The following is a 27,570-nucleotide window of genomic DNA, read 5'->3' on the forward strand; positions in this document are numbered from 1 at the left end:
TTGGCCCACGCGCCTGCACCGCTCCCTGTGCAACTCTCAAACACTACGGCGCTGCCTCCGATTGGTGCAGGCGAGGGCGTCCCCTGTGACGTCATGTTCCACCAAAGCCGTGGGCGCCGCGGGGCGTGGCCCAGGGCGTGTCGCCCGCTGTCATTGGTTGGCGTGGGGCGTCACGTGGCAGCGACGGCGCGTGGCGCGAAGGCGGAAGCGGCGCCATTTGCCGGTGCCGCGGGCGTGAGGGGTGGTTGGTGCCGGTGCGGTCATGCCGGGGGCGCGGCGCTCTCTTGCCTCCCCGGTGGTGAGCGGCGTTCTCTGCCCATGCGGGTCCCCCCAAGGATCTACGGTGGAGAGCAGCAGCAGTGGCGGCGGTAGCGGCGGGGGGAGCGCGGGGTCCTGCGGGCGGTCGCTGTGCGAGGCCTCCGAGCAGGACCGGCGTCTCCGCGCCCTGTTCCAGAAGCTCGACGTGAATCGCGACGGCGCTCTCTGCATCCACGATCTGGCCGTGGGGCTGGGTCGCCTCGGGCTGCACCGCACTGAGCTGGATCTGCGGGTGAGCGGCGGCGGGCGGTGGAATTTGGCTCGGCTGGGCAGCGTTCCGGGCGTGAGGGAGGGTGTGGCCGCTCCCTTCGTGCCGTATCCGCTCCGGAGCCCTCTCCGTGCTCGTTTCGGGAGCCGGACGTGGGCTCTGGAGACTTTCCGGCTGTGTCTTGCTGGGGCAGCGGTGGCACCTGCGCATGGTAGCACCGTGGCAGCTCCTGCATCCCTTTAGCGTTCTGTTCCCCGAGCGAGAGCGGGGCCGTGTGATGCGAGACCTCCCCAAAGGTCCTTGCCTGCAAGCCACCCTGCTGGCTTCCACACTAGACCCGGAAGAATCAGCTTGTTTGCTACCTGTAGACATGTCCGGTATTAGCTGTCCGTAATTAGTAAGATTAAAAACTTAGTTTTTGGGCAGGAAGAACCATAAAGGAAATCCTGTTTCTCCAGGACTCAGGACAGAGCGACTTTCATGCTGACTTACACTAGTGGAAGGTCCTTTGGAAGCGGTTCCTGCAGTCAGGGTAATTATGCAGGTTTCATTCCATCATCGCATTTCTCATATGAGTCTGGCAGCATGTTGCTACTTATGTTTGCTCAGGATGGCTTATGCCAGACTCGTTTATTTTATGCGTTTGGAAATATCTTAGAATGCAGGAAGGCTGCTGTTCTGTACTATTTGCACGTGGAGTGTATAAAACATGCAGCACTGGCTTTCTGTTTCAGAGAGCCTTTTGTACTCACACCGCTCTGTGTGATGCTGTACACTGAGGGCTCCAAGGTTCAACATGATGCTGCTCTATTCAACTGTGATTAGTGTAATTTACGTGTCTATGATGAACGGGCTTGTCCTCAGTTCGGCCTGCCTTGTCGCTTAAAAAAAGGGCCATAAAAAAGCTGAGTATGAAGTGAAAATAGGAGATAAACACATGGGTGCAGCCAGGGATGTGCTTGAGTCCTACAGGAAGGAAGAAGAGTTTAAGAATAACTTCTGAGTCACTGAAAAGATACTTAATTCAAGTGACAGCTCGTATTCTCTCCCTGTTCTGGGAGTGGTGCCCCAGTTTGAGTGCTTTCCAGAGTTTCTGGTTCCTTTCTAACTTTGAATCTCTAGCATCTGAATTTCTAACATTTCTTTTTGGTTGGCATCTTCCTAGCTGCTGTAAAATATGATAATTCCTTGGCAGTGTGATCTTGTGAGTAGTTTAGTTATGCTGTTTCTAAAATTAATGTGAGTGCCATGGGGGTTTTCTGCTGGGTGAGTTTGGCTATACAGATCTGATTGTATCACAAGTCACCAGTGCATGCCCTGTGACACTGACCTGCTGCCACCTGTGGGGCCCAATCCTTGACCTGTGGCAAAAGTCCCTCGTGACCCAGAATGTTCTGTGCTTACACCTGCATGCCACCTCCGTTTGCATTCTTTTTTCTTTGCTTATAATTCAATCCAGCCTAACATTCTCTAGGCCCAGGAGGAAGCACGTTAAAATAAACTGCATTTTTACTTCCCAGCAGAGAGTTTCTTTGCTTGGCGCGCTGCGGGAGCGGCACAGAGGAACCGTTCTGCGGGGACTGGAACTCGCTGCCGGAGGGAAGCGCTGGCTGGATGCTGCTTAACAATCCTGTCTTTCTGCTGAAGCCCTTGTCTGTCAGTATTGTTCCTCAGCCCTTTCCTTCCTCTGACGACTCTTCCACATCCATAGTGTGAGGGGGGTGAAACAGATGTTTCACAGGGTGCCCAGAGAAGCTGTGGCTGCCCCATCCCTGGAAGTGTCCAAGGCCAGGCTGGAAGGGGCACTGAGCAACTTGATATAGTGGAAGCTGTCCCTGCCTCTGGCAGGGGGTTGGAACTGGGGGCCCTTTAAGGTCTTTTCCAACTCAAACCATTCTAGAGTTTGCAAAGCAGTGTTAGTATGGTACAGCATCCCCTTCAGAGGGTAAAAACTGCAGAGACTGAGGATGCAGAGTTCAAAACTCTCAAGTTCCAGTTAAAAATGTGGGAACAGCCCTCAGCTGGCTAGCAAACTTCCCTGTCGTGCAATTTTTAGGGAAATCAAATCAACTTCCTGTTTCCAAAGCAGTTCTATTAATAAGTCAGTCTTTTTTCTGCTCCATCCTAGCTAATTATGGCACCTGAATGTTTAACTAATGTGAGGTCATGCTCAAGGAAAGTGCTTAAGTGTCAAGATGCAAAACCTTTCTGATTTATCGAGCGTGGTGTTTGGACCAATTTAGGCATAAATCACATGGATTGCTTGTGATTAGTAAATTACTTGGTACACTTTATTTTTCCTTCCGTGCAGCAGTGCATTTGATATGGGAGTTGCCTTCCAACATTTGGGAGCAGATGGAGAAAACATTGGGCTCATAAAGTGAGGTTATCGCCGATCTTGGCTGAGAGCTGCTAATCTCCCTACGTCAGTAGGCTAGAAGTCCTTGTGGTAACAATAACTTTTGGGCTGAACTTGAAAAGAAAATGAGCAATATTTTGGCTCCTTCAATGCTTGAGAGTTCTTGCTGAGATAAAACCCTTTGTGGCATTCTTGGAAAATTGCTGCCTTCTCTTTTAGAGGTGGCCTTCTGTGGTGGGGGAGAGAAGGTCTTGTACTCGGGTGTCCTTTGAGGTGGAATTTTCTTAGGTAAACAATGCTTTTTTTTTTTTCTTTTTTTTTTGTTTGTGGGTTTTTTTTTTTTTGTTTTTTTTTTGTTTTTTTTTTTAACCCATGCTGTTATCTTTAAACCAGTTGATAAATACAGTGTGCCAAACCAGTGGGCCTTGTAATGAAATGCTTGTTTCCATTGGTCAGCCTGAAGCAATCCACATATTTCACTCTGTTTGGGCAGTAAAATGATAACCATGTGAAGAATTTTTTTAAAAGCCTTTCTTGTTCTACTGTGTGAAGGGATAGTCTTTTTCTGCTAAATTTCATCTACTTCTGGGATGGTCAGTGTCCTGTTAATGTTGCTTTCTGACTTTATATAGACCTGTGGAGCTTGAAATATGCACTCAATGGAAATATGCTGAAACAGAACTCTTTCTTACTTTGTATCTGGAGATGTCCTACTGCTGAAAGAATGTGTGATGGTAATATTTCTGTGTTTGCTAATATAACTGTTTTCTTACTGATCCTGATTAACTGCAGGGCTGGAGTGCCATTCCAAAACTTCATCTCTGCTGCTGAAGTTCCAGACAGTCTGAACTGGTAGAATTAATCCCAGCTGTTTAGAGACAGACTGAAGTGGTGAACTTTGTCTGCAGCTGCCTCTTCTGCAGTGGTGCTGAGCATCTTTTGCTGGACTAGTTCACTTTAAGAAACAGAGAAAACATAACCCTTGTCTCTTTTCAGTCCCAAATGTCTTCTCTGCCTCTGCTCTAACAGAGGTGTCCTCCTTGGTCTTGTGGTGCTTTCCCCTCCTAAGTTCATAGATGCAGCTGTGATTGCTCCCTTGGTATCAGCTTCCCTGTGGAAAACTATATCAGTTCCCGGGCTGCTGCTCTCTGCTTTCATCACTTTTTCCTTAGCCCAGTATCTTTTCTTTCATCTTCAGGTCCTGGCTGTCCAAACTTCCCCCCAAGGTCTGCTTTTTACTTTTCCCATGTTTGAAGAAGCAAAGCTGTGCTGCTGCAGCTGGACTCTGCAGTGTTCTGTTTGCGTCAGGCCTTTCTTCTGACCAACTTTGCATTTTAAATGTGTCCCTGGACTCTTCCAGCTGTGTCCATGCCATTCTGGGATAACAGATCAGTCAGCTCTTTCGCAAGTGACTCCATGGATGGATTGAGAAACTTTCTACTGTAGCAGTTGCAGTCAGAAAAAAATTAATCTTGTTTCTGATCAGTACTTTATCTTCTGTCATGACGTCAATTAATTCTTCCTCTCAGGCTCTGTTTCTGTAACTGTTTTATTCTTCAGCACTTTTGAATACTGTTTTATACTATGCACAGTGTACTGCAATCCCTAGTAACTGTAAGGGGTAGAAGGAGCAGCACTTTTTTCCTCTGTGATGCTTTCAACTATTTTCCATCTAGAATTGCAGGACCTGAGTTTTTATTGTGTTACAGAAGTCAGTTTATGATAAAAAGAGCAAAATTCCAATACTGTGGTGTAATTTGGACTGGAATATCTCTCCAGCTGTCATTTAGATCTCACAGTACATCTCCAAACCTTTATACATTTATGCATTATCACATTTTCATGGTTTATGTGTCCTGAATCCTGCTGGGGCACTTGTGGAGCTTTTAGCTGGGTTTCATTGTGAAGGGTTGAGCAACAGAAGGTTGTATCAGGCAAATACTGTTACAGTTGAATATTCCAGTTTATAGCCTTCTGCTGCCAGCAGCTTCTCATCTACCCATCTCCTTACTAATCCCAAAAGATTACCCTTTGTGAATACCCCAAACCAGTTTAGTACAGGGTGAAACCATTTTCAATAACATGTTAATTAAATTCCCACATTCATAAAGAATGTTTATTAATATAATAAGCAAAATAGATCATATTTACTGTGTCTGTAGGGAGTGGAGGCCTGTTCTTGCTCTTTGTAAATTATGAAATGTGTGGTTTGATGGAGGCCCTGTTCTCATGCACTTGAGCAAGAACAGAACTGTAGGTCAGTGATTTAATTGCAGATAAAACTTTCAAATCTGTGGTGAGTGGTTAGTTGGTATGAGTTTGGGGTTTGTTGCCTTGTCTGATTTAGGCTGAAGAGGCAAATGAACTCTGTAATCAATCACATGAGTTCTTGACAGCTGCAGAAAAGACTTTGAGAAGCCAGGCCTTGGGTTTGGCATAAGGAAACTTCTGGACACAGTGTTGGTTATTAATAGCCTTGGCCAGTAGCCCCTACAGTGAGAGCTTTGGGACAGGGAATGTCAGGGAGACAAGCTGGCACCCCAGCCACCCCAGGCTGTCACTCTGCCAGGACCCAGAGGTCTTGCAGGGACAACAGGAGGAGAGGGGTGCTGGGGACCAGGAAATCTGACTGTCTTGGTGAAAGTCTTTAGCTAGCCTTGGTCTCTGGTCAGCCCTGCCTTAGTGTGATTAATGGTGAAATGGGCAATGTGTGTCCACTCACTGTTTAGAGGGGAGGTTGGGAGCCAGGTTTTAGATGCAAATATGCACAGGAGAAACTTGTCTCTGCATGTTTGCCTTGCATATAAATAAACAACTGCAGATTAGACAAGTGCTCTTTTATGTACCTATAGGACCAGGTATATAACTCTTGAGGGATGTTTGTTCTTTCAAGATTGTTTTTTTGTCCTATCTTGCAGAAAGCTGGAGAAGCCTGGTGGTTCTCTGGTTTATTTTGCAGAGACCTTTGTCCTGTTTGCACAGTGCTAATGACCAAGGGCTGCTGGTTGACCTTTGAGAGATGTAGGTGCAACTTTGACTAGAGCATATAAATTATAAATGTCAGCATTGTGTAAATAGAAAGGCATCCTGAATATCACTGATGTGGCCTCACAGTATTACTTCCTGCAGGATGGAGTCCGTTCTCAACTTTGTAGGGAAGTGAATGCCAGTAGGAACCCCTCAGCCTGGGTGGAATGAAACAACAAAACTCATCCAAAGCAGCTGATTGTGCCTGTGTGGAATATGCACTTTAGTCTTTCAGTGCGTTCTGTGGGGCATTTTTTGGTGACCAGGGCTCAGTGCCTTGGTAAGTAGTAGAGATACCTCCTTGTCCTCATCTGCATGTATTATTAGAATAGTTAATGTTGGAAAAGACCTCCAAGATACAGTCCAACCTTTTGATGCAGCACCACTGTATTAACTAAACTGTAGCACTAAGTTGTTTTGAGAACACCTCCAGGGATGGTGACCTTCCTGGACAGCCTGTGCCAATGCCTTACAATCCTTTCAGTGAAAAAATTCTTCCTGATGTTCAGCCTGAACCTACCCTGGCATGGCTTGAGGCCATTTCCTCTTGTCCAGTTGCTGGTTGCTTTGGAGAAGAGGTCAGCTTCTGGGTGGCTAAAATCTCCTTCCAGGGAGTTGTTAGATCACTGAGATAACAGCAGGTAAAAAACTCCAGACTTCAGCATACTTACTTTTAATTTTTATTTTTAATCTAGCTGAATATTGAGCAGAACCCTTAAATGGTTGGTGAGCATTAATAAAAGACATCAAAGCCATAATAAGGACTTGGTCTTTTGTTTGAGAGCCTTACAAAATGGTGGTGCTGCAGCCCTGGGCTTTGGTTGCACACTGTATAACCTGATACGGTGTAGGGAGGAGGGGAAAGGGGGAGGGAGCTTTTTCCTACAGCCCTACTTGTAGCAAATGGGGAGTCTTTGTTCTTGTTCATGTCCTATCTCTATATTTGTCCCTGTGAATGTGGGACATGAGCACAGTTTTATGATGGCCCAGTCTTTGTCTTGGGTGGAGAAGCATAGCTGTGATAACTCATGTCTGGGAAGGCAGCAGAGATGTCTGAGTTTTTCCAACTCTCAAGCTGCAGGGAAGCTTCTGACAGCTAAAGTGGTTTGCAGTGGAGAATTCTGCTCTAAGAGAAATTGTTGAAATTTTTAGATCATGAGTTGCTTGGAAAGGCAAAGCTGCTTGGTATGTGAGCCTGCATGGTTTAGCCTGAGAACTGTGTGGGGGCAGACCTGGGCCTGGGCTGCTGCAGGGCCATCCTTTCTCACTACCCATTTTCAAGCTTAACTGTCTGGTGCAGCAAGAAGTTGTTTGCTTTTTCTATTTTTTTTTTTTTTTATTTTTCTAATTTCTGAGTATTGAGGACACCCTATCTTTTGGTTAATCCCTGTTCTTCATATAATATGAAATGACCTTGGTGAAACTCTCTGTTCTGGGCAATGACTCTGTGCTCCCCCTCCCTGGCCAGCTCACTATGTATTTTTGTATTTGGCACTGGCTGTGGACGCCTGAATATATCAGCTTGGGTAGCTAATTCCTTGTGCAAGGGTTTCTGTAACAAGAAGACCTGGGTTGCTTTGTAGTGTTCCCTGAGATACGCTGTGTCACCTTAATATATGAATGTACTTAAATGTCACCAGACAGTTTAATTATTTAAGCAGCAGCAGCCAAGGCATTGAGATTTTGTCATGGTGTGAGAAGCACCGTGCAGGGTTAACTTCAGCTTTCTAAAAAGTGCAAATAAGTGACATACTTAACGTTTTCCTCTTTCAGAAATTAAATTTGAAAAGATTAGAGGTAATTGGTAGAATCATGGTAGCCCATCCCAGCTGGGGGCTGGGTGCTATTTCTGGGTGGCACACACATGTAGGCAGCAGGGCTCCTTGGGGTGCTTCCAGGAGGCTCCCAAAGGAGATGAGTCACTGCTTATTCCTGCAGGGTCACCTAAGGAACCAGAGACTGCCTGCAGCTCTTCCTGTGCTGGAGGAGGAGAAGGGTCATTGCTCCCAGCACAGCTCCCTTCCCTCTGCTCCCCTTTCTTTTCACTCTCCCTCATTTTTTACATGTTAGCAAATTGTTGATGAGGCTCACATGTTTGCAGGTAAATGCTGTGCATTTACTCAAAAGTGTTCTAGAAACCTTAAAGCAAAAGCGAATTTCTGCCAGGTATACCAGCCTGGAAAAGGCAGGTGTCTGTCTGAAAACTGGAGTTTTAGACTCAGGAGGTATGATGTGGCTGAAAAGGGTACAAGATACCTTAGTTTTATGGCTTATATAGAAACTCCATCTGCCAGCTTGCAATACTGGGGAGAATTGGGCAAAACGTCTCAGTGTCTTGCTTTATTCCCTTCTCTTTTGTCTCCATTTGGATATATTACAGCTCTTAATTGTCAGCTTCTGCTCAGGCTATCTAATGACTACCCATTTTGGTTCAGGGCTCTGAGGCCAGCTGCCACAGGCACCTACTGTCCCCAGTGACTGGTGTGCTGGCTGAGAGCCAGCATTCAGATCAGCCCTCCTGCTTTTTCTGCCTTAAATCCCAGGTCTGGATCATGTAAACTGCTGGAAATGGAGGAATAGCTGTCTCCTAAAGAAGCTGAGGTTGGGAAAGCTGATTCACTGTGGCCTAGGTGTTCGTTCATGATTTCTAGAAAAAGTGAATTCTTGTTCCTTTTGTTCTTTTGTGTCACCTTTCACAGAGGGACAGTACTGGGCTCAGAGTATTTATTACATCTTTTTTAATGCGTGAATAATTGGCTTCATGGTGGTGTTGTTAAAGTAATACTTCCCTACAGATTCCCTGTAGGAGTGCAGTTGTCTTGCTTCTAGCTATAATCATCTTGCTGTTACTAGGTTTATTATTCTGACCTAATAAAATTCCCCACTTGGTAAAATAAATGCTTTTTTTCCCCCCTAAATATGATTAGAAAATTCTGTCTGTTCTCTAGGAGTCATGTGAATTAGTGTGGTGGCAGAATTCCTCTGAGGTTTCCTTTAGTGAGGACAAGAGGCCAAAGAAGCACTGCTGAGTTTCTGCTTTAATTGCACCCCAGGCATGTAATTTCTTGCACAAATTATTATTTTCTTGTGAGATCACTGCATGAACAAAGAGTGATGGGGGTCACTGATGTGCAGGCACCACAAATGTTAATACTAATGCTGGGGAACAATTGTAACAGTGTCAGGTAACATCAGCTGTTGTTATATGGGGCCCCTTGTGAGTATTAAGGGACCACAGAGGACAAATCTCAAATTCTGCTTTGGGTGCTTTGCCTTCTGTATGGTGACTTGTAGCTGTGTGAGTGGCAGGGCAGCCTGCCTGTTGCTGCAGGCAGCTCAGATGCCCTTTCCACATTTTTTTGGACCCCATCCATGAGTAGCCTCAACTGGTTACCCCAGGAGAAAGCTCTGCAGTTTTTTGGCTGGGTTAATGAGGTTGTCAGAGGAGCAAGGTAAGTGCAGGGCTGAAGTGGATGTGTGAGATGACTTGTAGTGGCAGTAAGCTTCAGATTAGTTCACAGCTGCTTGTGAAACCACAGCCTTAGGCTAATAGAAGCTGATTTTGAAGAACTGTGCCCAGTTCAGAAAATCTGCTTTGTTCCTCTGGATTGAGAGCATTAAAAACTTCCAAATGTCATCTTAAAGGATCTGATTCACTATGTGTTAAAGTAGTTTAACTCTTGGGCCTGTAGCTGTGATGACTGGCAGCAGCTCAGGGTAATGGAGGCATGACAAGAATTCCTCAGTCTTTTATGTCTGTGCCTGAGCTGCTGACTGCATCCCAGCTAGAACCAGACTCTGCTGTTCCTCAGAGAGGGACGGGGCTTCCCCACACCCTCACTCCAGTGTCACTGCCCCATAATTTTGTAAATCTTTTGTGTGTGGTTACTTTTTGGTATGTGTCAAATTTTCAGATAAAAATCTTTGTTGCATACTCTACATAGACTTGTGATTAAAAAGCATTTTTTTCTGCTTAAGTAATTCTAGTGTATTTGCAGAAGAATTTTTATAGTGCAGTGTCTTCTATATACTTGTCTCTCAATTTTTCCATTACTTAGGTTCTTTATAGGAATTCAGTGATAGCAAATTCCCATAAGTGATGTTCATCTCAAAATTTACATGTAACTTGGCTGCTTAAGACTTGCAGACCTTTTAGATTTGGAATCGTATTTTCACATCTGATATTTGTATACCAGAAGTGTCCTGCAGTCAGTCACTCTCAAAACTGAGATCCTTTGGTTGCTGTGACTCTTGCTGTGCTGTATTGGGTAGGGAGCCCCAGGTGATGGAAGGTGTTGGGTTTGTACTTTTTTTGGCCTGCGAAAATCCCCACATTTAGGAAAGAGTCACAGTACTTTGGAAGTGAGGCATGCAGTGCCCTCTGTGGACGCAAGGAATCTGGGAATATGAAGAAAGTTGACGAACTGTAAAATGGAGAATGCCGCTGGTTCCTCCAGGGTGGGCTCCGGTAGGAGACCGATACAGCCTCACCCATCAATGACAAACTATGGCAGCAGAGGAAAGCGTGGCATTTCTTGTAGAAATCCAAGCAATATCATGTGTCTCTATGCTGATATATATTAATATCCTACCTTTGACTAGGTGGTTCAAGGCACCTCCATCAGAGCTCGGCCAGCCGACCAACCAGCGATGGTTTAAGCACAGCTCTCACACTGCTGAATGGCCCTAAACGCCGTGCCGGCAGCCAAAGGCGGCAGCAGCACAATGCAGCACCAAGGAGCTATTGTAGGCTCGGATGAGACTATAATAGACTGGGGAGAGAGAGTGCACTTAGAGGTTAATGCGGCCATGGCTGGGCAAAGCCGGCTTCTCTCTGCAGAACCATCTGCTGCCCTAACAAAGAGCTGCAGCCGGAGCTGCCGAGCTACACGCACATCCCCTCGGACGCTGCCCGTTGCATCGGGGCAGTCAGTGCCTCCCATGCTCGGGCCCGTGCCCGGCTGGCTCCCCGGGGGCCTGCGAGCGCGTTCCTCTGCGGGCGGCCCCCCGCGCCCGGGGCGCGCTCCCGGCCGGCTGCGCGCGCTGCCGTGCTCCGGAGCAGCGCAGTGTTGGGAGCGAGGATTGGCTGGGCACTGCTGCAGTGGGGACGCAGCCTGGGTGCTCAGCATCGCTGCTCAGCCTCGCTGCTCGCCTGGGCTGCCGCTGCCATCGGCCGGGACGCGCGGCTCAGGTGGCAGCTCTGAGAAGCTCTTCTCGGAGAGGTTCATCTTTAGCTCTTCCTCCTAAAGCGTGGCGTCTCGGCTTCTCTGTCCAAGCAGTCTCCAAAGCGCAGCGTCTCGGCTTCTCCGTGCCAGGGGGCTTGTGCTTTGTCTGTTGCCATCAGATTTCTGAGGCTCTGGTACAATGAGCTGCTTGTCAGGCCAGGCACGACTGCAGTAGCAGCAATTTCAAAAGGCAGGAAGCGTCCGCAGGAGCGGTCTGTAAAGAATCGGAGCCGGTGGAGTCGCTGGGTTGAAGCTCCCGCTGGCTGCCGTGCCGATTCCCGTCTTGGGGGTGCTTGGTAGTGCAGTCACATCATCCTTGGCAGCGGGCAGCTCCTGAGCGCTCAGGGTTTCCCTGCTTGGGATGCTTGCTGGAGCAGCAATGCTGCAGACCCTGTGGCATTTTCTGTCTAGCTTCCTTCCCAGGGCCATATGCCAAGGTCCTGCAGATGAAAAAGAGGATGAGGCCAGAAACACCACCCCACTTCCAGGCCCCAGGGAGAAAGGGCCAAAGGTGTTGGGGAAGACACAGGACAGAGGGACTGATCCCACTGAAAGGAGACCAACTATCCTACTGGTGGTTGGACCCGCAGAGCATTTTCCAAAGGTAATGGGATATCCAGGGGCCTGAGGAGGGGTTGGTGCACATGACAGTGGAGTGTGTGGTCTGCTGGGAGAAGGGGTATTGCAGGTGGAGTGTGTGAGTAGCTGTGTGTGTGAATTTGGGGAGGGGGGAGAGGAACAGGAAAAGGGAGCAGGTTCTATCGTGTGTGCTTGCTAGAAAGGAAGGGGGCGGGGGGCAGGGGAGTGACTGAAGAGAGGAGATGATCTAACCTTCCAAACATGATGTTCAAAGTGTGGGAGAAAAATGCTGTTTAGGGGCAAGGGAGAATATGGGGGCCTCCAGGGTTCCTGAGTAACTTGTAAAAAGCATGACAGAGAGGACAGGGAATGATAATGCGGGTTTAGTGGTGAGACCCACCCCTGCACTGGAGACCGGCAAAGAATCAAATGCATCCTGAAATATTCTGGAGTCCGTCTCTGGTAATTTGGCAAGCCTTTGGTAAAACTTGAATGTTTTGAGCAAATGAGTAACTGGCTGTATTATTTGAATGGCAGAGCCCGGAAGAGAGTAAAGCGTGTCCCTGGGGAGAGGGTGGCATAAGGGAGAGACTAAAATCTGTGTGAGGATGGGAAGTTCCCAGGGGGTGGGAGAGTGGGGAGGTGGTGGGGGTGCACAGTTGGCAGAGAATAAATGGTGAGGCTTTGTCTGGGGAGAGGTGAACAAAAGCTGCTTAGTTCAGTGCTGGAGCTCCCAGCCCAGTGCTGGCCAACTGCAGTTCTGGCTTATTTAGTGGAGGGAGTGCTGTTCTGTCTCCCCTGAGGATGGTGCAGTCAGCTCTGACTACTTGTGGTTTAAAACCAGGGGTGTGACCCAGGATTAGGGGGGAAGGAGTTGGACATAAGGCCTGCAAAGGGTGAGAGGTGGGGATGATACTGAGGGGCTGCAGCAAGGATAGGGGTATGTGACTTTCAGGATCCAGCTTATTTGACAGGGAATTGGGCATGGTTGTTGCTGTGACCTTTCTCTTTAAAATGAGGGATGGACAGGTTTAAATAGTGGAGGGGATTAATATCTGTTCTGCTGCTGATTTGAATGGGAACAAGCAGGGTGGCATTTCACATTCTGTGGAACAGAAGCCACTCCCTGGTTGAATCAGACTGAAAAATCTGCAGGGATTTTTGCCTTCATTTCTGTCCTTTGCAGTTAGCACTGTGCATCCCCTTCCAAAAAAGGAGCATGCGCATTTTGAGGAGGACTTTGGTGCACAGAGGTTGAAGAAGGACAGAGGCTTAGAACTGAAGTTGTGGTGAAAACCTTGGAATTATAGGGCTGAAAATCTCTGTCTTCCAGACAACAGTGGTCTCTCAGTCAGGGAGAGTTTGTCTGTTCACACCTGGAAATAAAGCTTTCTCTGAAAGCTGATACCGATCTCCTCTTTCCTGTGTGACCCTGGGAAGTTCTGCATAGGAGCCATAGGATTGGCTAATGGAGAAAATACCTAGAAGATAAGGATGTGGTAAAATGGAATTATTGCATCTTAGGAAGTAACTGCCACTCTGCCAGGAGGTTGTGACTGTGTAATTTTAGCTTGCCCTGTAAAGTAAAGCACAGTGTAAAGCTCTTCTGGTGAGGATTATGCAGATATGTTTCACCTTGCAGTTCGGGCTGGTTTATGCTTCATCCAGCCCATGGCTCAGCTGATGGACTTGTTAAGATGCTATGACTTGTTTGTGCTTGATCGGATATCAGTGTTCCAATTACCTGTCTGAAGGAGAAGTGTTGGGAAAAGCCTCACACAGCCTTAGGGATAGATAATAAACCACTGTGAGCAAACAGTGTTATTTGGTGTCAATAGAAAATGTGGGGGCTTTTGTTCTCTGCCGCTGACTGGCTGTAACCTTGGGAGCAGTCTCTCGACTGGTAGGCCACTTTGTTTTGTAAAAACACCTGTTACTACTCTTCTAAAAACACACAGAATATCACACCTGGTACTGGGGTTTCTATAAGGAATTGATGTGTATGGATTAACTTGACTGGAGGGGCTTCCTGGCCTTGGTTCTTCAATCTCCACTTAGCATTGCTGTGTTCCTCCTCAGATGTTTGCTTGTTTAAAGCTGTTTCAACATGAGGTTGTTTTTGCAAATGTGGGGAGAAAATACTGATTGCAAATGTGTTATGTTGGTCCTGGATCTGTGTACACAGGAGACAGGCATGATCTGCCATTGATGTCACCATCTGGACTTGTAACTTTGGATCCGTGTGTTGTTGGTGGAACAGGTCACCTTTCCTGGTTACCTTTATGTCAGATAACACAGTGCTCTCTGCTGTGCCTCATCTCTTATCCTTCCCCTGGCAGAGCCTTGGTTGTTGCAGCTTTTTACTTGCTGGGGTCTCTTAAATCATTAACTCCCCTTCTTCATACACTGTACACTCTCTGTGCTTTGTGAGGACTTTCTGTACTGTCCAATTAATTATAAGCTAGTTTCCAGAAATTAAAAAAGACCAAGTCAGCAGAACACAGTGAAACCTTCTAGCAGTAGGGTTGGAGCCCAGAAAGCTGTTTTGCCTCTGAAGGAGGATGTTACGTGACTGTGACGCTTGCTGGTACTTGATATTTTTAGAGCCTTTTTTTTTAGCAAAGTAAATTCAAAATTAAGCAGCATACTTTCATGCTCCTTGTATGGTTTCATCTTTCCATCCCTTACAGGGAGGTACATTCTGGAGGTGATACAGTAAACCAGTGATGAAATAGATGCCTACGAGAGTACAAATGACTTGGAAAGATTAGCAGGGATGGCAGGGTATGGAAACTGGAAACTCATGCAGCATTTAAAAGACCTAAATCCTATAAATAAAATGAAAATGAGTTTGCTAAAGGGAGAAAGAGCTGGGTTTGCCTTCCTTCATGGCTCACTTTTCTTGTCATCAAGGAAACTGCCTAGGGTATTAGCCAGGCTGGCTCCACATGGCCCAGAAATGTGTAGTTCCAGTGGTGGAACTGGTGGATGGAAATTATTTCATTTGAGCTCTGTGCCCTGTCCTTGGTTTGGTCAGGAATAGACAGTGCTAATGAGGGATGTACTGTCTGAAGCTGGCACCAAAGCCTTGGGCTGATTGTGCTGCTGCCTGCAGGGGCTGGGGCAGTGGGACTGGGTTTGTGTATGCTGAGATGTGGGCAGTGACCCCACACCAGTGTCCCAGCAGCACTGATCCCTGCAGCTTTGGAGAGCTGCCTGGCTCTTGAGTATTTCTAGCTTTACCAGGATTTTTTTAGCTGAAATACAAAAACTTCTTAATACTTGTTTAAGTTCCCTTTGTCATTATAACCTGAATTGCTGGTATAAACTTCATTTGTAATCTGTCTCTCCTTCTTAGCTCACTGTCCTGTAATTAATACCCTGCTTAAAATCAGCTTTAACCTCATTAGCTTTCTCCTTTCCTCTGACGTAGGTAGTAGAGCTTTTTTTCCGAAAATGTGCCGATTTTGCCTTTTGTCTCTAGCTGCCAACTCCAAACAGAGTTTCTTAGGAAAATCTGCATCATGTTGGCATAGCAACTGAGCTGCCAAGCAGCTATAATAGTGATGCTTGGCAACTCGTGGGAAGGACTACGGAGGATCTTAAGGCTTTGTGAAGTAAATCTGAGTTGGGTTTGTTCACTTAGTACCTGTTGCTGGGGGTACCCACTCTGCTCCCCACAGTGGGGGTGTTTGGTGTTGGACACTGGGGATGTAGGTATCATTGGGGTGCTGCTTGCAGTGGGACTGGGTTTAGTGGGAAGGCTGGGGTGTGTTGTGGGCATGCATGCATACAGTGAGCTGCTGCAGCTGATCTTTAAGAGGATCTGGAGTCCCTGAGAAGATCCTGTTTTAATGCAGAGAGACGTCAGCAGGGAGTAGGTTAAGCCTGGTTAGGTAACCTGGCCACGGTGCCATGGTGAATGAAATGGCCCAGGAAGGGCAGAGGACGCCATTGTAGGTCACAACTCCCAACTGAGTTGCTGTGAGTTGTGATCCATTAAGCTTTTAAAAAAAAAAAAAAAATCCTTGAAATTAAGCCACAGATTAAATATTCCCAGTTTGTGTGATTGACATGCAGCTCCATGAGCAGCTCATTACAGACCTTGGCTTTGCTTTAGAGAACAAAATACCATGGTAAAGATGTAGAAGCATCCTGTGCATGAGGGCCTGAGGAGGGGAGTGCTGGTTGGACTTTGTTCTACCAGCAGGCTGTTCAAATACAACAAACACTAGAAAATGTTGCTGTGTCCGCAGCAGTGGGGAAGGCTCTTATCCTGGCTGGCTTGAACCTGTTCAGCAAACACACTTTGTTACTTCTAGTGCAGACAGGATTACAGTGTTTGGGTTATTGGTATGGCTTTTCGCCTCTTCCCTGCGTGATAGCTTCTCTCTGATTAATACCAAGACTATAACTTTATTCAAAATTCATGTTAGCAATCAGTGGTTCTGTCCTGAACAGCATTGCTGCCTGCTGCACATTGGTGCACTCTCTGGAGAGCTAGGTACCCCATACCTTAAACTCCACCAAATTTTTGGAAAGCTTGAATTATACCTGCATTAAATGGTGCTTGTGCCACACTCCAGCCTGGCTTGCTCCTGATGAGAGCTCAGGAACTCATTTGCCAAGCAGTTAAACTGTCAAGGGTAGAAACTGGATAATGTTGTTCTGCCCAGGACACATCTTGTAGCACGTATGACTGCGATGTTTAATTGGAGTCAGAAGAGGATGAAAAATATTAAGCTGGTGTAACTGCTGTGTGGATGCTTAGCTAGGAGGCTTAGAAGCAGCTGGGGCTGTTTTGAAGCCTGCCCTTGATTTGGGTGATTTTCTCTGTATTTGGCTCACTGACAAACCTCCACAGGCTTATTGCTGCTGTGTTGGTAACTCTGGAGTGCTACAGAGGGGAGAGATCTTTGTGTGCAGGGGTTGTCTGCTTTTAGCTGGCACAAGTGGTTTCAGGAGAGCTTGCAATCAAAGCCAGTCAACTCTGGCATAACAAAATAACCTTGTAAAAGTGGAAAACTTCTGGTTATCCTAGACGTGTGTTGAACCAGTAAGTGGCTGGCGTCCTGTTCTTATTGCACTTCAGAAAACAATTTTTTTGGGAAGACAGTGATAATCTTCCTGTGTTGCATGATGGGAGAGGTTGTGATCAAGACTGGTCCCCACTGTGCTACCTGTCTAAGTACCCACAGAGGTGAGAACAGGATCTGAGAAAGGACAGCGAGTGAGTGTTCTGGCCCTTGGCCAAAGCGTCTTGGGTAAAGAGAGACGCAGTAAGAGTTAACTGGCAGCGGGTGTGATGTAAGGTACAAGGGTTTAATGGGAGCCAGGTGTTGAGCAATGGGAGCAGCTCACGTGTCTCCTGGATCAGCTGGGTGGGACTGAACAGCCCCGGCTTCCCTTTTAAGTAGAAGGGCAGGGCTTTTGCAGCCAATCCCGCCGGAGCCAGGCTCGCTCATGTAGGCATGTGTCATGAGACGTGCTGGCATTTCCTTTCCACTAGGTACTGAAATCAGCTCAGGGGAATCACTCAGTTTTACTTCCCTTCCTTGCTGGTCGGAGTGAGCGGGGCAGCTGAGTCTTGGGCTCAGAAAGATGCTCTGCCTCTGTCTGTACGTGCCGGCGTTTGGGGAGAGGCAGGCGGAGTTTGAGTACTTTGAATCGAAGGGGCTGCCGGCCGAGCTCAAATCCATCTTCCGACTCAGCCTCTTCATTCCTTCCCAGGAATTCTCCACCTACCGCCAGTGGAAGCAGGTATGGCCCTGAGAGAGGAACGGAAGGGATGGAGTGAGTGATGGAGGGATGGTGTCCAATACCTTTAGTGGCTCGCCTGAGATGGGGAGAAGTTTGTGATGGCTCTGTTGTAGTAACTGAGTGAAGCATGGAAACGCTTCTCGTGCCCTTTGGCAGGGATTGCTGGACCAGCGTGGAGTGAACTCTTTTCTTTTTGATTCTTTTGTTTTGAATTGGGTGAGGTCTTGGTGTCTGTAAGACTGTTTAAACCAGTTGATGTGAGTTAAATAGAAAAAACGGGTTTTCCAAACTACGGAGTCTTCTGCTTCTCTGGGTCTGAACACAGCATTTCATATCCTCTTCCTCCTTTTCCCATCCTTCCACACGCCTCCTTCTGACAGCAGGCTGTAATGTAGAGTCAGCTGAAGCTGGTGGAGGTGAGCAGGTTTGTGCTGCGATGAGGAGAGCAGCTCTGTGTGAGTGACTCAGCTGGGGTGGGTGGGCTGAGCTGGGGAAGGTTATGCAAGAACCTTTTCCTTTGCTGTGGTAGGGACATGGGACATGCACTAAATCCATGGAGTTCTCTATCCCGATGTATCACAGCTCTTGCTTTCAGCTTGCTGCTACTTTTTTTTTTTTTCTAATGATCAGGCTATCAAGAGCCCAGAGAGCTGATTATTGATCAGCCAAGCAGGGGAGGCTTTTTATGCCTCTGCAGAGACATGGACAGCAGGCTGGTAGGTGTTTGGGTTCCCACAGTGTGCTGCAGGGGCTGTGACTGCAGGTGACCACGGAAACTTCTGCAGCCTAAATAGCTGGTAATGGCTGGATTTCATGTTTGCTGTTGAAAGTGAAGAGGTGCAGGCAGATATTTGTTCACACATCCAGAGAAGAGGCTGGGAGCTTGGATTTCTCACCCTGCACACGTGTGCTGTGGGTTACTGTTGGGCAGGCAGCGTTTTTGTGCTGTGATTGTAGGGGAGGAAGGTGAACAGGGCAAAGCTTTTATTGCCTGTGATCTCTGATCACCTGGGATGCATTTCTGCAGTTTTTGGGGCTTGTTGAGAGAGAGGGAGCAGTTTGCACAGTCACATCTCTCTTACAGTGCCTCTGAACTATTAATGCCTGTCAACTGGTTGGGGGTTGCCAGTGAGAGGGAAGCCCTGATTCAGCTGTTGAAGCCCAGTATGCTGACAGGAGAGGGGTGTTGGTCTATATTTAGCCTACAAGTTGAATGTGAGGTCATATCTGAACTTCACAATGGTCATATGGTAAATGGCAGGTTAGGAATACTGGGCATACCTTAGAGGTCAGGGCAGCTGGGACAGCACTTTCTTATTTAAGGTTCATAAAGTGATTAGGAATAATCCTCATAGCATTAGGGCTAAAGAGACAGGACTTGGTGGTTGAGAGAGCATTTCAATAGCAAGTTATTTAGTACTGAAGTAATTTAAAATGACATTTAAACAAAGACTTCTGGCTTATGAAGGGGACTGGTGGTCACAGACTGAGGACATATCACAGTGAGTTTAGGCTTGCCTAATACTTTAAAGCCTAAATATTAAGCGAGCCTAAACAAGCCTTGGAAGCCTAAATATTAAACATTATACTGCTGAACAGAGGGTTAACCCAACATTTCAGCTCAGAGCTTCTTTAACAGTCCATCTGCTGTTATCATAAATGTTACCATAACTAAAACAAAACTTTAGGTGATGCGCTAGACTGAGTCATACCTCATTTAATATTGCTCACTGATTCATGTTGGAAAAGACTTAAAGGCTGACAAAGGCAAGTGGCTGAACCAGGAGGGGGATAGGAACTCCCTGAGCCACATTCTTGCAGTCTGGAGATCACCTCACCTGTCAACATGCAGCCATGTGCCCTTAGAGAGGACAGTCTATGGCTATTGGCTATGGCTATGTCAGAGGACAGTCTGAGGCTATTGCCTCAGTGAGTTAATTAGTCATTTACCTTGTCCTAGATGTCTGGCACAGTTTGATCTTGATTTTAACTTTGTCCTACGAAGAACCTATTCTTGCTCTATATCTATCTAATGGAAACTTGTGTAATTAAAGCACATAGCTTTAGGGTGCCTAAACCAGTTCACGAAAGTTTTTTTCTTTGGCTATGTTCACTAGAGCTGGACAGGATTTTGCTGGTTGGAGTTAGTTACTGCCAGAGGGAGCTTACTTCTCTAAGGATTGTAGTGGGCATGTAATTCCTTCTCCTGTTCAGTTGTTATAACCTCAAGTTTTCTGATTCACTTTTTATAAAAATCTGTTGACTCATACTTAGTTCAAGAACCTTCACAAGGACTTTGCAAGGTGTTAATCAAGGTACAGTCCTGAGATTAGACACATGACACTAGCAGACTGTCCCTGATAAAACCATGAGGCATTCCATCTGTGTAATGGACTTTGGGAAACAGTTGGAATCAGGTGACTTTTCTATGCTACTGTGTTACTCAGCTGTCTTAAGAATGACAATTCTGTCAGCTACTTTTTTGTTGTGTGAGAAATGTTTTTTAAATATGGTAGAAGGGGGGATACATCTGCCTGAGTGAACAAAAGAACTGACAGTTCTCGGTTGTTTTCTGAACAGAAAATTGTGAAGGCTGGAGACAAAGACCTGGATGGACAGCTGGATTTTGAGGAATTTGTTCACTATCTCCAAGACCATGAAAAGAAGCTGAGACTGGTTTTCAAGAGTTTGGATAAAAAGAATGATGGTAAACAGCTTTCCCCTGCTCAGCGGTGGACTGGTGCATGTGTTAGCCTGTAATGTGTCCTTGAGCTCACTGGCTTCTCTTTGCAGGCCGCATCGATGCCCAGGAGATTGTCCAGTCTCTCCGGGACCTGGGAGTCAAGATCTCCGAACAGCAGGCTGAGAAAATACTGAAGAGGTGAAGATTCCACTGGTCTTTCTGTTTTACGTTGAGGGAGTTAGAAAGAAATATAGGGACATGGAGCCTGTCTCTTTTTCCCCTGTATGCACTTTCCAGAGACTTTGGTTCCTCCCTTTTTTCCTATTACTTTCCATTTTGATTTTTCCCTGACATACAATTATAAAATCATAATGCTTTATTGATACTTGCTGTCAGAGTTTCTCCCTGACCTCTTGAGGGGAAGTGCTTGTACCTGAGCTGACTTGCATCCCTGTCTGATTGTCCTGCTGCCCTGAGCTTGCTGCTTTGGAGAGGGACTGTGCAGTTGCTCTTTGGAAATGCTGAGTGCTTTATGCATGTGGCACTAACGTGTTAACAACCACTTATTTGTGCTGTTTTTTTTCCTCTTTTTTTTCCTCTGCTACCTTCCCTCTGTCTGTTTGCCTGTGTGTCAGAATAAGGACGGGACACTTCTGGGGTCCTGTCACCTAGTAAGTATTATTTTCCCTTCAGTGTCAGTTACGTCCCTGAATTTGTTAGGAGGGGTTGCAAATATTGCTGTGGGCTGGTTAGAAGGGAGAGAGAGGGGAAGAAAGAGAGAGCCCACTTCTACCTCAGCATTGTTTGGTGAACAGAAGATTTCCTAGCTTTGTCTTGTGTCTCTTTAGAAGTCTTTTAGTAGTTGCTTTGCGAAGCTCTTTTTGACGTAGGTGTGGATAATCAAAGTGAAGCGGGGGAGGAATTTGTCACCCCGTGGGAGTCTGTACTCACCTGATGATCAATCTTTTTAGCATGGATAAAAATGGGACAATGACAATTGATTGGAATGAATGGAGAGACTATCACCTGCTGCACCCCGTGGAGAACATTCCTGAAATCATCCTGTACTGGAAGCACTCCACGGTAAGAAATAGCTCGTGTACAACAGATCTCAGTCTTTGCCCAGGTTCTTGGTCCAAGTCCTGGCCCCCAGGAGCTGCTATCAGCAATCCTTATCTTTCTCTTCATGGTTCACAACTTCCCTGTAGCCCTGGAAGCTCAATTGCTTCCTGTCCTCTGCTGTAATCTTGCTGGCTATCACTGTCACAGCTGCTGGCACAGGTGATGACGACTGCAGTACTGCAGGGAGATGAAGATGTTCTCTTGGTGTGCACCTCCAGGAGCTCCTGCCAGTGGCCAGCCCCAGCTGGTACAGGACCTGTTGAAACTAGATTCTGATTCCACAGGCAGCCATCCTTTCTGGAGCTATCTGTACATGAACAGTATGTAGTGAGATTTAACTGGCTGCAAGCTTGGAAGGTTCTGGAGAGGTCCAGCTTTCTTGACATGCAACTGCCTGCAGTTGTTCAGTTTGTTTCTAGATATGACCTGCAGTATTTAGATGTGGACAAATGTTCAGCAGTTGCCAGGTTCTTGGAGAGAAATCTTGAAATCAGAAATGAGTTTTCCCTGTGACGCGTTCTAGCAGTGGCAGCTCCTGTGGCCAGGCACAGCAGTTAGTGGCTGTAGATAAACTGCTGGCTTGGAATAAGCATATCCTGTACTTCAGCACTTGGCACTAATAAAGAGCAGTAAAACTTCGGCAGGATCACTGGCTGATGCAACATTTCTCAACACCTTCTCCTTTTGCAGATCTTCGATGTAGGAGAGAATTTGACTGTCCCTGATGAGTTCACAGTGGAAGAGAGGCAGACAGGGATGTGGTGGAGACATCTGGTTGCAGGTGGAGGTGCAGGTGCCGTGTCCAGAACCTGCACAGCTCCCTTGGACCGTTTGAAAGTGCTCATGCAGGTATGATGGAGAAGTTCCAGTTTGTTTAAATGTCTGAGCAGATTGCTTTAATATTTATGGTTACTTGAGAGGTGTTCATCAACACAGTACAGCACTCTAGCCAATGTTAATCTTGTTCTTTTATTTGTATTTTTAAAAGCATTTTGAATTATTTGAGTGATCAAAGTCATTAAAAAGTTATTATTCATTGACTAGAAAAAGTGCAGAAAGTCCTTCTGGAGGTGGATGTGTCAAAATTGTCAGTAGTAAAACTGTTTTATGGAAAACTTGGGTTTTGGTGAAACAGGTTAGAATCCTGTGTTCCTTTGAGAGACCCTGAGGCCATGAGAGTTGAAGTGAATGTGGTAGCCAGTTGGCAGGGCTTGTGTTTAGTATTATCAGCATTAGAAAGGAGTTGGAAAATTTTGATTTTAGCCTTCTTTGTCCCTTCAAACCAGCTGAGAAGTTGATGGGTAGTTGATCCTATGCTAGGTATGGGAAAAAACCAGGACAGTTGCCTATTTAACCTTTCCTCCCATTCTGGAGGGAGATATTGATTAGATTGATTAGTTAACGCTAAACTTGGCAAAAAAGAAAAGAAGCTTGCTTTCCTATTGTAGAAGCTATCTGGAAGGGATTAAAGCCTTGGCAAATCTCTGGGTAAATAAAAAAGCGCCCTTTTGTCCCTGGATTACAGAAAAAACGTTGCACTGTCGTAATGGGGACTGGAACTAATCCAGGCTTGTCCCTGTCCCCCAGGTTCATGCCTCGCGCAGTAACAACATGTGCATCATCGGCGGCTTCACGCAGATGATCCGGGAGGGTGGCCCAAGGTCACTGTGGAGAGGCAACGGCATCAACGTGCTGAAGATTGCACCCGAGTCAGCCATCAAGTTCATGGCCTATGAGCAGGTGAGGGCACAGACAACTGTGACTGCAGGAGGACAAGCTGAGAAGAAAATGATGGCTGAGATAAGTCACAGAGCCTCAATGTCTGTGTTTTGGCTTCTGCAGATCAAGCGGTTCATTGGTACTGACCAGGAAGTGCTGAGGATCCACGAGCGGCTCTTGGCTGGTTCTCTGGCTGGGGCCATTGCACAGAGCAGCATCTACCCCATGGAGGTGAGGCAGGAGGCTGAGAGTCCAGCCCAGGAGGGCTCGTGGGTAGGGGCAGGGATGGGAAGATGTGGGTAGAATACCAGCAGAGTGATATTTAATTAATGAGTTTTCAGAGGTGGTACCAAGCAGTACTGCTTGCAGGACACTTGCTGTGCTCCTGACAGTCATGCTCCTAAGTATGACTTTGTACATTGTTCTCCTGCTGATTCTCCTGTAGGCCTTCATGCTCTTTATTCTTGTCTTTCAGGTTCTGAAAACACGGATGGCTCTAAGGAAGACAGGACAATATTCAGGCATGTTGGATTGTGCCAAAAACATCCTTGCAAAGGAAGGAATGGCTGCCTTCTACAAAGGCTACATCCCCAACATGTTGGGAATCATTCCATATGCTGGTATTGACCTGGCAGTCTATGAGGTATGAAGCCTTTAACCTATTGTTAGGTGAAGCCTAACAATTATTATGTTATGTATTATGTTATTGTTAACCTATTGTAAGGCTGTGCTGTTTGTGTGGCCTTATCACTGTCAGACCTATCAGTCGTGACAGGAGCTTAAGTAATCTATCAAAGCTTTCTTCAACAGCCTTATGGGGCACAAATGTATTTTTTTTTACCCAAAAGTGGCTTAAAAGATAATCCAATATGATGATTCTAGTTCATAAACCAGTGTCAGCATCGTGCATGGTCCCTTGTTTCTTTTCTTCATGAGACAGTTGCGGCAGAAAATTAAAGGAGGGATTTTCCCCAGGCGCTACAGCAACAACAGCTCAAAAATATTTGAGAAGCCCTGTACTCCTGGCTGAACTTGCCTGGAACTTTCTGGCCTTTGCTGTAGATCTTTCATGAAATGTGGTACTCTTTTCTTGCCTCTTCTCTGCTAACGTTGGGCTTGTTCCTTCCAGACACTAAAAAATACCTGGTTGCAACGCTACGCTGTCAACAGTGCTGACCCTGGGGTCTTTGTTCTGCTGGCCTGTGGCACCATCTCCAGCACCTGTGGACAGCTTGCCAGTTACCCACTGGCCCTCGTGAGGACACGCATGCAGGCCCAAGGTGAGAACTTTTGGAACAGTGGGAGCTCCTGCCTTTGTTTTTGAGCGAGGCTAAAGGTTCTCTAGTGTAAACATTGCAACAACAGCCTCACCTGGCCCACGCAGCTGAGCCATGGGCTGTTTGTGATGCTGCAAGGGGACGGTGGACTTTGTGCTGCCCTTCTAACCTCTGCGGCCAAGGACCTCCAGGACAGAGGTTCTGTTTTGCTCAGATCAGCAGTTCTGGGCAGAGGGCATCTGCAGAGCAGTTTGAGAAAATACTTGCAGTGTGGAGCACGGAATGGGTAGCTGAGAAGTTCACGCTGTCCCCCACGAAGCACCTTTGCTCTGGGAACATCTGAAAGCACATGGATCAGAACCGCTCTTGGAAACAAAAGCGTTTTCACCACATAGGCTGCATTATTTATTGTGGCTTTCCCTATTGCAGCTTCAGTGGAGGGTGCTCCTGAAGTGACCATGAGGGGACTGTTCAAACACATTCTGAAGACAGAGGGAGCATTTGGGCTTTACCGGGGTCTGGCGCCCAACTTTATGAAGGTGATCCCAGCTGTGAGCATCAGCTACGTGGTGTATGAAAACTTGAAGATGACTCTGGGCGTGGACTCGCGGTGACCAGGAGATGCTGAGAACTCAGAACTCTGAAATCTTGGGATATGATCCCAAGACATATAAGCCATCTCTCATTCTGTGAATGTGTCTACACTAAGCTGACTAAGCAAAGCTGTGAAATCTCAGATTGTGAGTCAGTAAGGAAGGGGGAGGGGAGGATCTGGTGTCCTTTGCCATCTTGCTACTCAGAGCTCCGCATAAACCATCACGGGGTCCTTTCTGTTGGCCCTTTTGGGAGACCAGGAGCTGAACTCCTGGGAAATCTTGCAGTGGGAGTTGCTGAGGTCAGTTCCCAGCAGTATGACAGAGTAGCAAAGATTTGGGTTACAGGTCTGCTCTCAGCATGTTGCCTGTACAGAGCTGTTTGCCTACAGATGAGCACCTTCTGACTTGCTGAAAGAGCTTCTTTTTCCATTCAGAGAGCTGCTTTTTCCATTCAGTTGTTTAACTTCCTACCCATTGTTTAAATTTGTACAAACCTTGTGTAGGAGCTGCTGCCACACCAGGCTTGTTATGTTTACAAATATTCCTTTGGGTGGGAGACATTCATGTTCTGCTTCCAAGAATTGACATGAAATGTAACTTTGATCTATACTGGTTTGGAGGGCTGGTGGGCAGTGGTTTATCTGGCCAGGCTGAAGGTTACTTAAGCCAGCCTGATGAAGAATTAGAATTATTTATTTTTTATAGGTTTAAGTGTGTCTCATAAACCCACTAACAAGATGCACTTACTAACAGAAGCAGCAGACTAGAGCCTGCATGCCTGTATCCTTTGCATGCTGGGATTGGCTTGTCTTATTCTCTGCAGGGGCTTGGAAAAGGGAAGGCAGGAGAGCCCTGGGCTGCCTGGCACTGTGATGCATGGCTTTAGTGAACAAAGACACAATAACTCACAGCTCCTGTGCAGCTGTGCTCCCAGCACGACATGAGAGCCCCTGAGCAGCCTTGCATGGACCTCTGAATTCCATCCTGCCAAGGAGAGCTCGTGAACCTTTTCCAAGCCCTGTGCCTATGCTGCTATCTTATCTCTTTAGACCTCTTGGTAGATCCATGTTCAGGTTTCCATTGGTGCGATGGAGGCCCCAAGTCAGGAATGTCTGCTGTGGGAAGGGATGCTGGGGAGAGGGGCTGTCACTGGGAGAGGTGAGCTTTCAGTCCTGAAGACATGCTTGCTTGTCTTTCAAAGGGTGCTTTTCACAAAGCTAAGGGAAAGAAATGGCTTTAAAATTTCTCTGATAGCATTATGGGCTGCTTTAATTAATAGGATCCAGCTTCTGAGGCCTGAGAGATCCTCACCTAACTTTTCATTTTGGGTAAAATGGACCAGTGTTGCATTCCACTGTTTTACTGCTTAAAGCATATTTATTTTGTATTTATTTGAACAGAGTTATGTCAGACTATTTTTATAGGTTTGTTTAAATATTGTTACTGTGCCTGTATTTCTCCTGTTTTAAAAAGCTCTCTATTAGTTCTTTTACATCACACAGCTGAGTTGTGGGGAGGGATGCTAAAGTCACTGGTGTACCTGCCCTCTGGGGCTTGAACTGCCTTTCCCACATCTGGGTTTGTTGCTGGAGAACCTCAGCCCAGAGAAATTCTGTAGCAAGAAGCCATAGGAGAGAAGGGAGCGGATAAGGAAGCAGAGCTTTGGGGAGAGGGTGCACTGTCAGGCTTGCCTTAGCTTGGAATTGCCTTTGCATGGCAGAAAGGCTTTGGGTGGATGGCTGAAGTTGGGAAGTGGAAGGTCTGTGGATGTTGGATGTCACAACAGTTCATGAAGAGCGCTTGGGGGAGTTTCTAGGTAAGGAGGGAAGAGAGAAATCTCAGGGACTAAAGACAATACACATTTCCAGAAAGATGGAAGAAGACTTGCACTTGGACACAAGCTGCTGCAGTTGTGCTTTGAGACTTAATCAGCAGACCCTGCTGCTGAGCTAGTGCTCATCACATGCAAGAAGACACTGTGGAGATGTGTGTGAGAAATTGGAAAAGGATTTGCTACCACTCAAGCAGCTGCTTTTTTTTTTTTCCTGACAGATTTTAGTGGTTCATGGAGAGTCTCCCAAGTGAGACTCTGCCTTCACTTTGACTGCTGTCAGTAGTAGTCACGTGGAAATCTAACCAACAATGGATTAGTGATATGATTTTTTTTCCCACCCCCCTCTTCCTGAGACCTGTCATAAATTCTGCAGTGGCTCCTTCCTACCAGTGTGGCCTAATGAGAATATGAATATCAGAATGCAAAAATCAATGCAAAATGACAACCATCTTTGTAGCTGTAACCACAAATTGTTATAATGCAAATCTAACTCGGATTCTTCATGTAGGGAGCAGTCTGCTAATAAAGGTCTGATAAAGAGATACCATGTCTCCATCTCTTTCTGTGTGGTTTATTTGTGCTTCCTGAGCTAATGCTCAACAATGTCACTGACACGGGGAAGGATTCTCACTGTGACGACCTGGGAGAACAGAATTCTTGAAAGCAAAGCCAGCAAGATCAAGGCTGATGATACTTGTGGTGAGTCAGGGATGTTTAGACACTGTTTACCTGTCTTGAGTATTGCTGGACTTTGTTCATCTCTGCAGTATCCATAACACTCTGTCCAGAGATGTGAATTTCCCAGAAAAACTGAAAGCTTTGCAGTCCAATTATCCTGGCTTGTATGGTTTTCAAAATAAAGG

At 46.5% G+C, this 27,570-nt stretch overlaps 1 protein-coding gene across 1 annotated transcript; it reads left to right on the forward strand.

Annotated features, from left to right (window-relative positions):
- Positions 1–78: 78 nt before the first annotated feature.
- On the forward strand, positions 79–27,243 carry SLC25A25 (solute carrier family 25 member 25). The gene is given in 13 exon segments (XM_062505747.1): positions 79–103; positions 106–240; positions 243–550; positions 20,057–20,183; positions 20,270–20,357; positions 20,795–20,830; positions 21,131–21,242; positions 21,972–22,130; positions 22,869–23,021; positions 23,124–23,231; positions 23,476–23,643; positions 24,130–24,280; positions 24,707–27,243. Coding segments are annotated over 13 exon segments (1,740 nt in total). The 5' UTR covers positions 79–93; the 3' UTR covers positions 24,892–27,243.
- Positions 27,244–27,570: the final 327 nt, after the last annotated feature.

Source organism: Cinclus cinclus, chromosome 19, assembly GCF_963662255.1.
Source record: "Cinclus cinclus chromosome 19, bCinCin1.1, whole genome shotgun sequence".
Classification (NCBI taxonomy): domain Eukaryota; kingdom Metazoa; phylum Chordata; class Aves; order Passeriformes; family Cinclidae; genus Cinclus; species Cinclus cinclus.